This window comes from Protopterus annectens, chromosome 11.part0 (genome assembly GCF_019279795.1).
Source record: "Protopterus annectens isolate FY-2018-M chromosome 11.part0, PAN1.0, whole genome shotgun sequence".
Lineage (NCBI taxonomy): Eukaryota > Metazoa > Chordata > Ceratodontiformes > Protopteridae > Protopterus > Protopterus annectens.
Window position 1 is genome coordinate 1,102,299,457 of NC_056745.1, and position 13,833 is coordinate 1,102,313,289.

General features: G+C 36.3%; 1 protein-coding gene across 4 annotated transcripts in view; it reads right to left on the reverse strand.

The window, feature by feature from the left end:
• Nucleotides 1-13,833, reverse strand: part of PTPRO (protein tyrosine phosphatase receptor type O) — a 1,723,724-nt gene that overhangs the window by 924,501 nt on the left and 785,390 nt on the right. For all 4 annotated transcript variants that reach the window (XM_044088440.1, XM_044088442.1, XM_044088441.1 and 1 more), the window contains exon 7: nucleotides 13,012-13,208. In XM_044088440.1, coding sequence (XP_043944375.1) covers nucleotides 13,012-13,208 — 197 coding nt within the window. The remainder of the gene's footprint in view (nucleotides 1-13,011; nucleotides 13,209-13,833) is intronic.

Here is a 13,833-nt window from a genome sequence, read left to right on the forward strand (position 1 = left end):
TCTTTGTGAAATTTGTTTTTTGGTACAAAGTACTAAGGATTACATTTAATAAGTAATGGCAGAGATTTGAGTTCCAGAGTTCATATCCTTTAGAAAATTTTAACTAATACCAAACCTGTTGTTCTATCAGCTTTCTAAGTATGTGCAAGCAATATTATTTTTTGACTTTTGTCTCTGATTCTTGTGCTAAGAGGTTGGGAGCTATGGATGTATGCTTTATAAAACAAATTAAAGAAAGTCCCATAAGCCATCAAAACCATAAATTAAAGAAAAAATATGTTGGAAATTATAGACAAATTATAGACAACACTAACCATAACTTTAATAAAATAACCAATTATTTCATTAAGATTATTGCTGGTGTCTCATGCTTTTTCCACCATATTTTTGTTTCATTGTTTTATGAATCTATTTAAAATATATTATTTGACAATTATTATATTCTCTTTTATTAAAGGTGGATATCTGAGATATTTACAGATAACAAAACAGCTATAATTGATGGACCCAGGTTGTCTGCATATGAAAACAACTGATAGTTGCTGTTCATTCATTAATTTGGCTTTGCAGGTCTAATGTGATTTTTGTGAAGCATCCTAGAATACATTAGTGACTACTGTTTATGTGAAATGAAGCTGAAATATAGTAATTATGTACCAACTATTTCTCATCACAGTCACTCAGCTAAGGTTGCTTTAACTGCTGGTTTTGGCAAGGGGCTATGTGGTGAAAGAATCTTCCACTCTTGTCATGTACTCATTTTAAACAATTATTACTTTGTGTTTGCAGGATTAATGTGCATTTGTATGAATGATGTTGTGATGCTTTACTGTGGCTATACTAGTTATTGTGCAACTCAGTGAAACAAGCTTGAAACATATTTCTGTGGTCATTATTTCTATAACCAAAGAAAATCTCTGCAAGTCACAACAGCCCATATTCATAAACAAAAGCACTTTCTGATGAAGTCCTAACATGTAAGGATTAAAGTGCTTAATTCATTCTTTGTTTTTTAATAAAAAGTTTAAAGAATTATTCTCTGGACTTTTGCTCATAAATATGGCTTGTTGTGGCTAGCACACTTTTTCTTTGGTAATTAGTTTCAACTGCTGGGCTGGCTTTTGTGTTTTTACCATTATTTTTATCACAATTTAATGTCTGAGGTGCATCCTGATAGCAAAGTGTCTAAATCCTTTGTTTGGGTGTTGGGGCTGAGCTATCTGTGGATGAAAGTAAGTTCTTTTGTCATCTTAGCACTGTAAAGGATATTTAGTCTGAATTTACAGAGCTGGGAGACATGAGTGTGAAGTAAGCAGGAATAATTTACTGTGGCCACTAATGTAAAATAAACAAAGTATATGAAATAGACCATGTTTTATGTCAATCAGATGTCTGAGGTGATTAGTTACTAAATTAGCTATAACTGCTGGGTAGGGGTAAACTGTGTATTAAAGCAACTTTTTCCTGTGGTTGTATGCTCATTTTTAATAATCATTAATCTAAAACTGCAAAACTAGCATGCATTTGTGTAAGATAAATTGGTATACTTTATTATGGTTACAATATATTTTATGAGAAACATAATATACATTACTATGGAGTGGGGTCCTCATGGCTTGAATACCATCTGGGGTTCAAGGTACATTTATGGTGCTACTGTGATGAAAGGAGGTACTGCCAGCACAGCTAGCTGGAATTTTGTAAATAATTATATGTCATTTGTGAATCTCCCCACAGGTGCCAGTGGTGACGACTGAGGCTCCTCAATTACTGGCCCAGTGGTTGGTTGCCAAATATTTATGGGTTGGGGTGGTGGGATATCCACATCACATATTGGTTGTCATTGGTGGGATATCCACATCACAACTACTATGAATGCTATTGTTCTTTGAAATAATTCTGTTCCCAAAAGGATGAGAAATCTATCTGTTGGTAACTGTATGGACATGCTGGATCAGATAATGAAACATATTTATACAGGAAACTAGAAATCACTCAGGATAAGACATTAACAAGGCATTTTTCCCAATATGGGTACATCATAGACACAATTAAAAAAAAATTACGCATAAATTCACTAGCAAGATTACTTTCTTCCAAGGGTAAAACAAACAGCAGAAATATGCAGGCATGCTGTACCTTTAATGAATGCTAATGTTGGTAAAATACTGGTTTCTTAGGAAGATTTTAAACCATAAAAGGATAGTTTCTGAGTACAAGTGACAAATACGTTTTGTTTTTGTCTCTGTCTATTTCAGATCTCATTCTTAAATCTCACTGTTTTCAGGAGCAGCAGAAATTAATTTTATTTCAGCAAAAATGAGGTTTGGAACAGACCATTTTGTACAGGGATATCTTCAAGGTGGGGGGTTAGTTAGAATAGTAGGATTCAGGAGGATAGGGTTAAATAGGAATGGATGAGGTTTGGGAGGAAGTGAGGTAGGGGCAGGGAGGGGCTTAAAGGATGTTAGGCAAGTGTAACTGGAATGGAGTCACATTTTGATGTGAACTTGCTACAGCAAGATTTTCGTCCATGATGACCTGCAGGTATTGGTGGTCAGGTAGGCCTTGCAATGGGTGAGTATGGAAGGGGTGAGTGATGTTGAATAACAGGGATTGGTGGCAGTGATATATTTTTTTTTTTTTTACATTTGTTGCTAGGTCAGCAGAGAGGACTGAGGTGAGGGTGGTCTACATCGGTGGAGATTGGGGTTGCAGTTGGGGGGGGCTAATGAGCAGAGTATCCCTCTCAAGGGTATGGATGAGCAGAGAAGGGCACTTCTGTTTCATGGGTTCAGCCGTTATCCTTCTGGAGAATTATGCTAATGCAAAGCTGTTAATTTACTGGCGTTCGATAGAAGCTTAGGCATTTAATTTGGTTTACTAACCTTGTAAGAGAAGCAGGTGAATGGGTCCTGGTTCTTGGGTCTTGGGGGGCAGAATTTTGTTATCGCCGTGCTGATATTTAAATGACTACCTCCGTTGGACCTCCGTTGGTAGAGTGTGGGTATGTGCTCCCAGGCTGCTGTCCTGTTCTTTTTGCTTTAGATTAACAATCGTATTCTTTTTCCTTTCACAGGCTTGAGGTGCACCATTGACAGTAGGGGCTGTGCGCATGCTCTGCGTACTAGAGACTTCTCTTGATATATAAAAAAAAAAGAAATAAAAGCAAGCCTTAAATTAGCGATGTGATTCCATGTTTATTTTCTGATGGGGGTGGGGGTTCTCCTTTCATTAGTGGTGGTGGTTTTGTGGCTCACTCGGGTTCAGGAGCCTCTGGTGAGGTTAGTCTACCATCCTCAGTTTGAGGTATTTTCCTCAGTGTAGCCGCAAATGTTTTTCGCAGGCTCTGGGAAAGGTGGTGTGACTGTTGTTGCCACTTATACGCAGTGGCAGTGATGGTCAGAGGATTGTTGCTCTCATGTCTCGCAGTGGTACAGAGTTTCTCTAGAGTGTCCAGGCATACCTCTCAACCTATTTGAGCAAGAAATCCAAATAGAGCCTGGCATAGTTGGGGAAGGAGGTCCAAAGATGGGGATAGATTGTATATAGTGCCCTGAGGGACTTGGAGTGCTCAAATAACAGCACTTGTCTTGATATACATTTTTTGAAGGAAATGAGATTTGAAACTGGAAGGTATGGCATTGCTTGCTGACTTCAATCTTTAGGTCATCGATGATTTGCCTGAAAGCTGCAGATTTTGTGGGGAACGGAGGAGGGATATGAAGCAAAGTGGGACAGTTGAGGTATGTGTCTGGGTTTAACTCGTGTTTTGGGCAGTTCCTCACAGAGTTTGTGATTTTCTTGAGTTTGCAGTGGATACAGGACGGGTGTTAAATTGTGCAGGTTACTCTTCATTGGGGTGGGTACATTCCTGTTGCTCCATCACCTTTCTAGTTAGGAGGCAACAGTTAGGTCTGGCCATATTTTGTTGTCTGCAAAAAGTAAAAAAAAAAAAAAAAGATGCAATCATTGAGACAGTGGTTGCTTGGTAGGCATGGCAGTCAGGGTGATGTTCCTTTCAGTGCCTGCTGTGTGCCAGTCAATGGAAATGTGTTTTGACTAGTTTCTCAGTCTAGAGGCATACTCTGGTGATAGTTCAGTGGTGCACATGCTCAGTCTAGGTAGGGCTTCCTGTATGGAAAATTAAAAGAAAAAAATTAAATGTCAGCTAAGGCAGTAGTTGAATGAAAACATTAGTGTTCCAGAAATAGAGAGAGTGTCATGTAGTAATAGTCTGGTGGTGCTAAAAAGGGTGAGACATAATTTCTGTTTAAATGTTTTGCACAGCTAATATTTGTAGGAAAATTCAGTTTTGGATCATCATTTCAAATGCAAATTTGTTAAACTGATTTTAATAGTGTGTTAACAAGAATGTATTTTACAGTGTAATTTTAATGACAGAGATATAAATTTTGTTCCTTTTATGTATTCATTTTTTTTTATTCTAAATGCATTCTTAATTCATGCTCTACAGAGTGTTCATGTTAGAGCCAAAACTTTTAATTCTAACAATGGTTTAAGTCTGTGGGAGTAATATTTGAAGTTGCTCCAGTTTTGGGGATTTTCTTTTAATCTGGGCACTGTCGGGCTTTCTGCTATAAGAGGCAGAGGAGCATAGTTGGGGGCATCTTTCCATTAGGGTGCTCGGTAGCTGAGAGAGGTGACACGTGCAATGGTACATTTTTGTGGGTGCCCAGTTTGTGAAGTTTTCGTGGGCTTCTGGGGGGGCACATGAGGTGGTCTCTCATTATCTGCAAGTCAGCAGCTGCTTTCATGCACATGAATGGTATAGGTTGCCGGTAGGGACATGTCTTTTGATGGTCAAGATTTTCCCAAAATGTTCAGACGCCGACTCAGATTGGGCTAATAAAAACAAAAAAAGTCTGGAAGGTATTAGCTTTAATTGTTTTATGACTTGAATTTTCTAGTTTGCTTGCAAGGTAGGGAACCTGTTTCATTAGTGGATATGATGTTAAATAAGTCAAACGTTGGTCCCCTCCAGACAGCTTATAAGTTTCTGGATTAGGGCATTGAGAGGTAAGGTGAGAGCAGCTAAAAGTACATCATCTTTGGAGTAGCTGTTAGCTGTAGAGGCATGTAGCACATTTGTTGCCATTTACCTGGTTTGTGGGCAGAGTTTGTTTCACTCGGCAGTGAGCATGCTTTATACGTATTTATATATACACATATTTATATATACTAAGATACTGCCTCATATTGTTTAACTAATGTGTACACTACACTAATGCAGGTATGGATATCTAGATCCAACCTGTCTTCACTTTATACTTTGTTCTTTCTATAAAAAAGTGAGTGGGCGTTTGTATTGGCGGGCTTCTGCTCGCAGATCGAAAGAGTAATGTGGCGGGTGTATGTGTCCAATGACTCCCAGTTGGCAGCTCGAAGAGCCATGACTGTTTAATGTCAAGTAAAAAAAAAAACAAAAAACGGAAATGGATCTTAATTTGGTAGTGGACCTCAGGGGTTCCAGGTCTGTACTGCTTGCCTGTTCATGGGCGTTGAGGTAATTGAACCAAGTTATAATAGTATGCTGCACTATAGTTCTTGATGTATGTATTTGTGTGCTTGTTTATTTATTTACTTTTATTTATTGCTGAACACAGAAAAGGTTTCTTGACCCTAAGCCTTTTAAGTATAAAGACAAATCATTGTGCTTATGCTGAGTAGTTCCCTTGTAATTAAGCTAGGTTATCCAATGTTTTGTTTTACAAATAAATAAATAAACAAATTAATGTATATAAAAAAAAAAAAACAGATTGGGTATCCTTGAGTGTTTGCTTGTTGGGCGGAGATGTGGCAGCATGGCTGTGTTCTTAAGAGTTACAACGTTAAGTCACAAACCATCCAATAAGTCCCTCGGCTCTTTTATAACATTGCGCTGTCGAAATAACCACAAAAAACCGCAAGGTAAATCCAAATAAAATTCAGCAACAAATACCAAATATAAGGAATCCTGGTGGAATAGGACACTGAAGAATAAACTCCAAACTGATGCAAACTGAACAAGTAGATCAATATCCTTTATTCCAAAGAAGAATAATGATACAAAATGGTAAATGCACTTAAATGACAAAAATAATTCCAATAAGGTTAAGCGCTTTCACCCACTACAACTCGTGGGCTTCATCAGAACCTTTTGAATAAAATAACAAAATCCTTTTAAAAGAAAAAAGGCACCAAAAGGAAGCGGAAACTGATGTAATATCCTGTGTAGCAAATACTGCCCCCTGCCCTTATACACCAATCATTAGATTTAAAATTGGCGCCAACAGGAAGCTGAAAAATACATCATTTCCTGTGTTCTGTCCTATGCTATACTCCACCCCTTAAAGACCTCACTACACTTCCTAATACTTCAATATATACAAAGTCTATCAGTGTAGTTTGTGCAAAAAATTCAGCAATAAAATTCATCACAATAACCATACTCAAGCATCCATGTTCATGTTGATTTAAAATATTTAAAATGAGCACACTGCATGATAATATTAAATCTAAAAAATATAATCACAAAAATCCTATAATAAACCTATAATAGACCATATCTCAAAAAATGCCTAACAATCACTTGACCTATACAACTAACGAATATATAAGTATTATGTAACCAATATATACTTGTAACTAATACACTAATGTAATTAATATATATATATATATATATATATATATATATAAATCACAATAAATATACATGTGAAATAAATTAAATAATTAATAAATGATAAACAATCATATACAATATTCTAAAATTGGTTTACAAGAAATAAAATCGTTGAGGCCAGGGTATGTGGTGGCATCTAATAAAAGTTGCCACCAGACCTCTTTAAAACTCAACACTGTTTTGTAATCTCCACCTATAGAATCAACAGTGATAGTTTCAAGAATAGCAAACTTAAAATGATGTGTTTCATCAAATTATATGCCGATATAGGGCATTTGTTACATCTTTTTTGTGATTACTATAAATATGGTCATAAATGTGTTGAATAATATTGAAAAAGCTACATTCAAAAATTATGATAATTCTTTGAGAGTCAAAAGTATGTTTATACCCCCCAGTCATCCTAAGGTTGACTTATATGAGAAAGTAGTAACTAGAGAAATTTATCGGGTATCTAGAACTGCAAATGATAATGTTACCAATAATTTATCTAATGAAGAAAGAGAGACACTTAAGTCTCTACAGGACAATTCCAATATTAGAGTGATGAAGCCAGATAAGGGGGGTGGTATAGTGATATATGACAACTTAAAATATTTAAAAAAGATATATGATATTTTGTATCAAACAGGGAATTACCAAAATATTTCTATCAATGATTTAAACATAGCTTACCGACGTACTGATTCCTGTTTAGAGGAATTTTATATAGATGGTAGAATTAATAAGGTTTTACAAGTGAAGTATTCCAGACTAGCAACCATCGTCGGTATTCCCAAAATACATAAGAATACCTTGGACCCCCCTTTCCGGCCAATTATATCTGGTAGTAAATCTAAAACATTCCCTATGGGAAAAAATATAGATTGTTCATTAAAATATATATATTGTAAAATTCCCCATATGGTAAAAGATTCTTGGGAATTTCTGGGAATGTTTCCTACAAATACTAACATAGATAATTTGTTTTTTGTTACTGTAGACGATCTTTTTTTCAAGCATACCAAAACAAGCTGGTTTGGATGTTTTTTTATAATAGTATTACATCCTTTGCCAATCTTACTTGGGAACAGATAAGTCTTATTATGGAGTTGATGACCTTAGTGTTAGAACAAAATTTTATTTATTTTGAAGGTGAGTACTTCAAGAAAACCAGGGGGTAGATATGGGTGCTGCTTGTGCACCCATCTTTGCCAAACTGGTTATGCTTGATTGGGAACTTGCATCCCTATTCCCATGTGAATATTTCAAAAAAGTAAGACATTATTCAAGGTTTCTGGATGATATGTACATCTTATGGGATGACAGTGTGGAAAAATTAGACAAGTTTTTAAAGTATCTAAATGCCACCAGTGAATATCTGAAATTCATGTATACATAGAATGCTGAGGGGATTGCATATTTGGATACATATATTTATAAACATGATTCAACATTCCAATCAAAAATATATAGGTAAAATACATTTACTAATGATTATTTGGAATACAGCAGCTGTCATCCTTTAAATATGAAACATAACATTTTTAAAGGACAAGTTATTAGAACTGTGCGTATGACGTCTGACGTGAAGGTATTGACAGGTGAAGATGAGTTTTATTACACAATTGTTTGTTGAGAGAGGTATTCCTGAAAAAAATTTATCTACTATAGGTAATTGTCATTCAAGAAAGGGACAGGAAATACTGTCCTTTATTGGGAAAGGGATTTGAATCTGGACATATGATTAAAGATGATAAAGGAGATGGAAGTCAGTCTATCGGTCATCACAGATACTTAATATTATTATATAGCCCAGTAGTTGACAAAGTTATTTATCTTGTAAACAAATTTTGGTACCTGATTTCTTGGGATACTAAATTGATACAAATAATGGGGAAAAAAACGAGAATCGCATACAAAAATGGGCAAAAATATAAAAAAATATTGATTCCCAGTAAAAAAGCAAAGGGATAGGAGATCAAATGAACTAATCCATACCTATAAATGTGGTTCTTGTAACCAGTGCAAGTATATCCTAGAAGACAAAAAATTAATAATCCAGAATGAGACTCACACAATCATTAAACCCAAATATGGGAATTGTAGGACTAAGATGATAATTTATATTGCCAAATGTAGTGAGTGCATATATTTTTATGTAGGTAAAACAGAGCATTGTTTTCGACAACGCATTTATGACCATATTTATAGTATTCACAAAAAGATGCAACAAATGCCCTATATCGGCATATAATTTCCACTGATGAAACACATAATTTTAAGTTTGCTATTCTTGAAACTATCACTGTTGATTCTATAGATGGAGATTACAAAACAGTGTTGAGTTTTAAAGAGGTCTGGTGGCAACTTTTATTAGATGCCACCACATACCCTGGTCTTAAAGATTTTATTTCTTGTAAACCAATTTTAGAATATTGTATATGATTGTTTATCATTTATTATTTAATTTATTTCACATGTATATTTATTGTGATTTTTTTATATATATATTAATTACATTTGTGTATTAGTTACAAGTATATATATTGGTTACATAATACTTATATATTCATTAGGTTGTATAGGTCAAGTGATAGGCATTTTTTGAGATATGGTCTATTATAGGTTTATTATATGATTTTTGTGATTATATTTTTTAGATTTAATATTATGCAGTGTGCTCATTTTAAATATTTTAAATCAACATGAACATGGATGCTTGAGTATGGTTATTGTGATGAATTTTATTGTTTCATTTTTTACACAAACTACACTGATAGGCTTTGTATATATTGAAGTATTAGGAAGTGTAGTGTGAGGCCTTTAAGGGGTGGAGTATAGCATAGGACAGAACACAGGAAATGACATATTTTTCAGCTTCCTGTTGGCGCCAATTTTAAATCTAATGATTGGTGTATAAGGGCAGGGGGCGGTATTTGCTACACGGGATATTACATCAGTTTCCGCTTCCTTTTGGCGCCTTTTTTCTTTTAAAAGGATTTTGTTATTTTATTCAAAAGGTTCTGATGAAGCCCATGAGTTGTAGTTGGTGAAAGCGCTTAACCTTATTGGAATGATTTTTGTTATTTAAGTGCATTTACCATTTTATATCGTTGTTCTTCTTTGGAATAAATGACAGTCATCTACTTGTTCAGTTTGCATCAGTTTGGAATTTATTCTTCAGTGTCCTATTCCACCAGGATTCCTTATATTTGGTATTTGTTGCTGAATTTTATTTGAATTTACCTTGCAGTTTTTGTGGTTATTTCAACAGCGCAAGGTTATAAAAGAGCCGTGGCACTTATTGGATGGTTTGTGACTTAACGTTGTAAGTTGTTTTCATGATTTGTGTTCTTAAGAGTCGATTAGTGCACTGCTGAGTGTATCCATTGTTGCTTGTCCTTTGCTTTTTGTTTTGTATTTGTTAGTGGTGGCATCGCGGTATGCAGAGATGGAATGTTTTCTCAAGGTGAGTTTGATTGCTTTGAGGGCTGCGGTAGTGCAGGGAGGGATCCGCAAGCTGCTGGAGTGATGGACAGGAGCAACAATACAAATGAAAAACCTTAGGGATTGTTGTGGCTTATATTCATTTATTAAGATATCCTTGTTAGAAGTAAAACCAGCAAACTTTAACCATCCTATGACCTTCCTAGCTGAAGTCATTAGTAAGTCATTAGTATGTGTTATTTTTCCTGTTTGTTCCACAATTCAAATGCTAGTGTTCCTCATTTTGGAAATGGAAGGTTGAGAGCTAGGCACTGGGCAATGAAGTACATTTGAGTTGTGGGCTTCAGATCTTTTCAGAGGGGGTATGTTGAAGCAAATCCTGTTGTGTTGGCAATTTATAAGCCATAAGAGTAGTGCTTGGTATGTTTGGTGGAAAGGGAGGTTCCACTGTGGATGTGATTTTAGGCGGGGCCATTGTCAGTTGGGTGAAGCACTTTTCCTTTCATAGTATTTGCTTCTGTGGACCTCTGTCTAGCAGGGTGACTGATGTAATCCCCTGGTTGAATTTCCTATCTCCCATCCAGTCATCCAGGTTCCTTTTTTAAGAGGGCCAAAGAGGCGCTCTGCTTGACATGTATGGGCAGTCTATTCCAGAGTCTGGGGAGTTTCTGGGTCAGGAACCTATCCCTCCAGCATGTTTTGTTCATTGTGATGACAAGGTTTAGATCCCTGGAGCATGTGGCTCTGAGGGATTGGGATTTCTTTAAGTACAGCATGTCCAACAGCTCTGGTGGTCTGGAATCGCAAAGTTACCCAGGTTGTGGATAGGGATAGGTCCCTTCAGGTGTGGGGTTTACTTTTAATATAAGCCACTGGTAGTTAAATTTATCTTGGGTATTTGATAGGGTCATAGGAAGCATTGCTTCAGTTATGGCTGCTTTGTCATAGATGGGAGTAGCGATGGTACATTCCTTCCCGGGTTGGCAGGATAGGTTGTCCTTGAAGATGTCTTGGAATGTATTATATATTTTGTATGTTTTACATGTCTTTTTCTTTCTTGCAGATGGGGTCTTGGAACAATGTAGCTGTAATTTGGAATAGGTGGGTATAAGGTAGAGCCTTCTCGTTCCTATTAGAGGGCTTAATTTTGTCCTTTCCTTTGTAGATGATGGTGTGACGAGTTCCAGTTGTGAGATACAGTGAATTCGCAGATGATCATGCTTTGGTGTCAATTAAGTGGTGGGGTCATTGGGTGAGTAATCAGAAATGGATAGGTGAAAAGTCAAGCACAGTGATCTGGAAGAAGAAACAACTCTTGACTATCCAGGATGATGAAGCACAACCAACTTTTTGTTTATTCTAGAATAAGTATTAATGCTTTATGACCTTGTTTGATTTGTGATGCAGGATAATGTACAATCCATGGTAGAATTAAGAGTTCTATTATTTAATCATCATGGGATGCAGTGGTGCAGCAGTTTGTGTCATTTCACAGCTAGAGGTTCTCCAGTTTGATTCTCGGCCAGGGGGGGGCAGTTGTGTGGGCTTTGCGTGTCCTCCTTGCATTTGTGTGGGTTTTGCCAGGTACTCCTGAGTTTTCCTTCTATGCTGCTAAGTTGCTAGTTACTTATGAGCTGTTTTATTGCTTATAAGAGATAGTGTGATGGTGGGATTGCTAGACAATGGGAGTTTAATGACACTGTTTTGGTTGGTAATGATGGGGAAGTCATTAGAATTGTTATTGCTCTGGCATTAAGGACAGCTCATTTGGTTATTACTGGATTGGGTGGTAAATGGAATTGCAATGTGGCATGATGACATGTAGTTGACTCTGCATGGTTTTTATAATGCCCTTGAAGTCATTGCGGAGCTGCCATTGGTCATGAAGTGAGGATTATTTAGCTCATGTGCAGTGCATAACTAGCTTATCTTAGCATAGGTGAAGGGTCAGTGTTTTGTTTTCAGCTGTTTCAGTAACTGTTTATTTTATGTGATAGGGTTTTAGGAGTTAACTCTACCCACCTTGGTTAGTGGAGATGGGGTACACTGAATGATGTTTGTCCGGATGCCATAATGGTGTTTAGTTTGTTGGAAGTGTGCCGCAGAGAGGGGGAACAGCCTGGTCAGGCTGGTGGGGAGAGAAGAGGGGCAGGCTTGCCCTCTTCTGTTCCTCCCTCTGGTGCTGGATGGTCAATTCAATAAGTTTGAAAAGGAAAGTGAGCAGTTACATTGCTTGAGTACATAAATAATTGGAGAAAGATGATTATTTGGTTGATATAATGTAATAAATGGTAATGAAAGTGAGCGGTTACTCTGCTTAAGTACTGATAAATGGTAATGGAAGTGAGCAGGTATGCTGCTTCAGAAGTAAATGAGTGGAGGTATGGATGCTGCTTACTTATCATGATGAGCAGGTTTATACTGTCCTGTCCTAAGATAATTTTAAATGCATGTTATTTCACCTGTATCATATTTGGTTGAAATGAATGAATATTGATTAACATTTACATTTATGGAAATTTAATAAAGGTTGTCAAATGTCATTCGGTGTAATGTGTTTCTTGAAGGGGACCTGGACAACTAATATTGTCTGAAAAAAGTGTGCAGATTCCAAAAGAGGTGCTTTAAGAAAATATAACCTACACATAGGCACTACAAATTATATTTAATGTGGGTGTGTGTGAAGGTTTAGGAATCTTTTGGAGACTTCAGAGTTAGCTGAAACACTTAGATATCACTCATTTAGCCAAACTGAGGTTTGGTATACTGCAGAAACCTGCATTCTACGGTCCCAAGGATGATATCAGAAGACAAATATACAAAAATAAAAATTAGCTAACTAGAATTATTTAGGCAAAAGCTTCAGACACTGTCATTATGTATTTTCAGCTTACCTCTGTGCAATAATACATTTCAAGCCTTTGATTTTCTCTTGGCTTCCGGCAAGTCAGAGACACAATGGAGACAATTGCATTCCTGTCATTGGACAAGGAAGATGTCCATGATACTGAAGCCACTGTAGAGTTTAGTAGTGTCACGACAACATTCTTTGCTTGTTCAGTCAGCTCTTTTGATACCTGTCCTGAAGGGCCTGAAAACAAGCAACACATTTAAGTATGTCATTACTCTGCAATGGTGGTAAAAGCTGGATAGATAGAACACACGTCCATATTCTTGTATTTTAAAAAAGCGTGCACTTTTTAAAACTTTCCTAATTAGTTTCATTTATTTATTTATTATACAGCCCATGTGAATAATTATGGTACCTAATATTTTATTCCAGCTAGATGAATTTACCATAACAGTGTATTCAGCTTGCAACACAGCAGAAAAGTAAGGGTAATTCTGGTCAGACAACAGGGAAAATAGCAAAGTAGAAAACATAACATATCGAGGAATCCATTTCTTTCATGGAGGGTTATGGGGCCTGTGGAATATAAGAAATATTAGATGAATACATATAAGGATGAATCCTGATTCATCTAAGATGTACTGGCGGGTTAAGAAAGCTGTAGTGAAACAAACTGTAAGTTTCAGCTTTTATCTCTTATCAATAAAGAAATTAAGAAAATTGTCTCAGTTACAGCACTAAACTTAAACTTATGGGCTTAAAATCTCTAATTAAATATGTAACATCAAGTACTTACACATAGTAAAGCATGCATTATTGTAGGGACATATGATATACATTGCACACTTTCAGAGCACATGAAGGA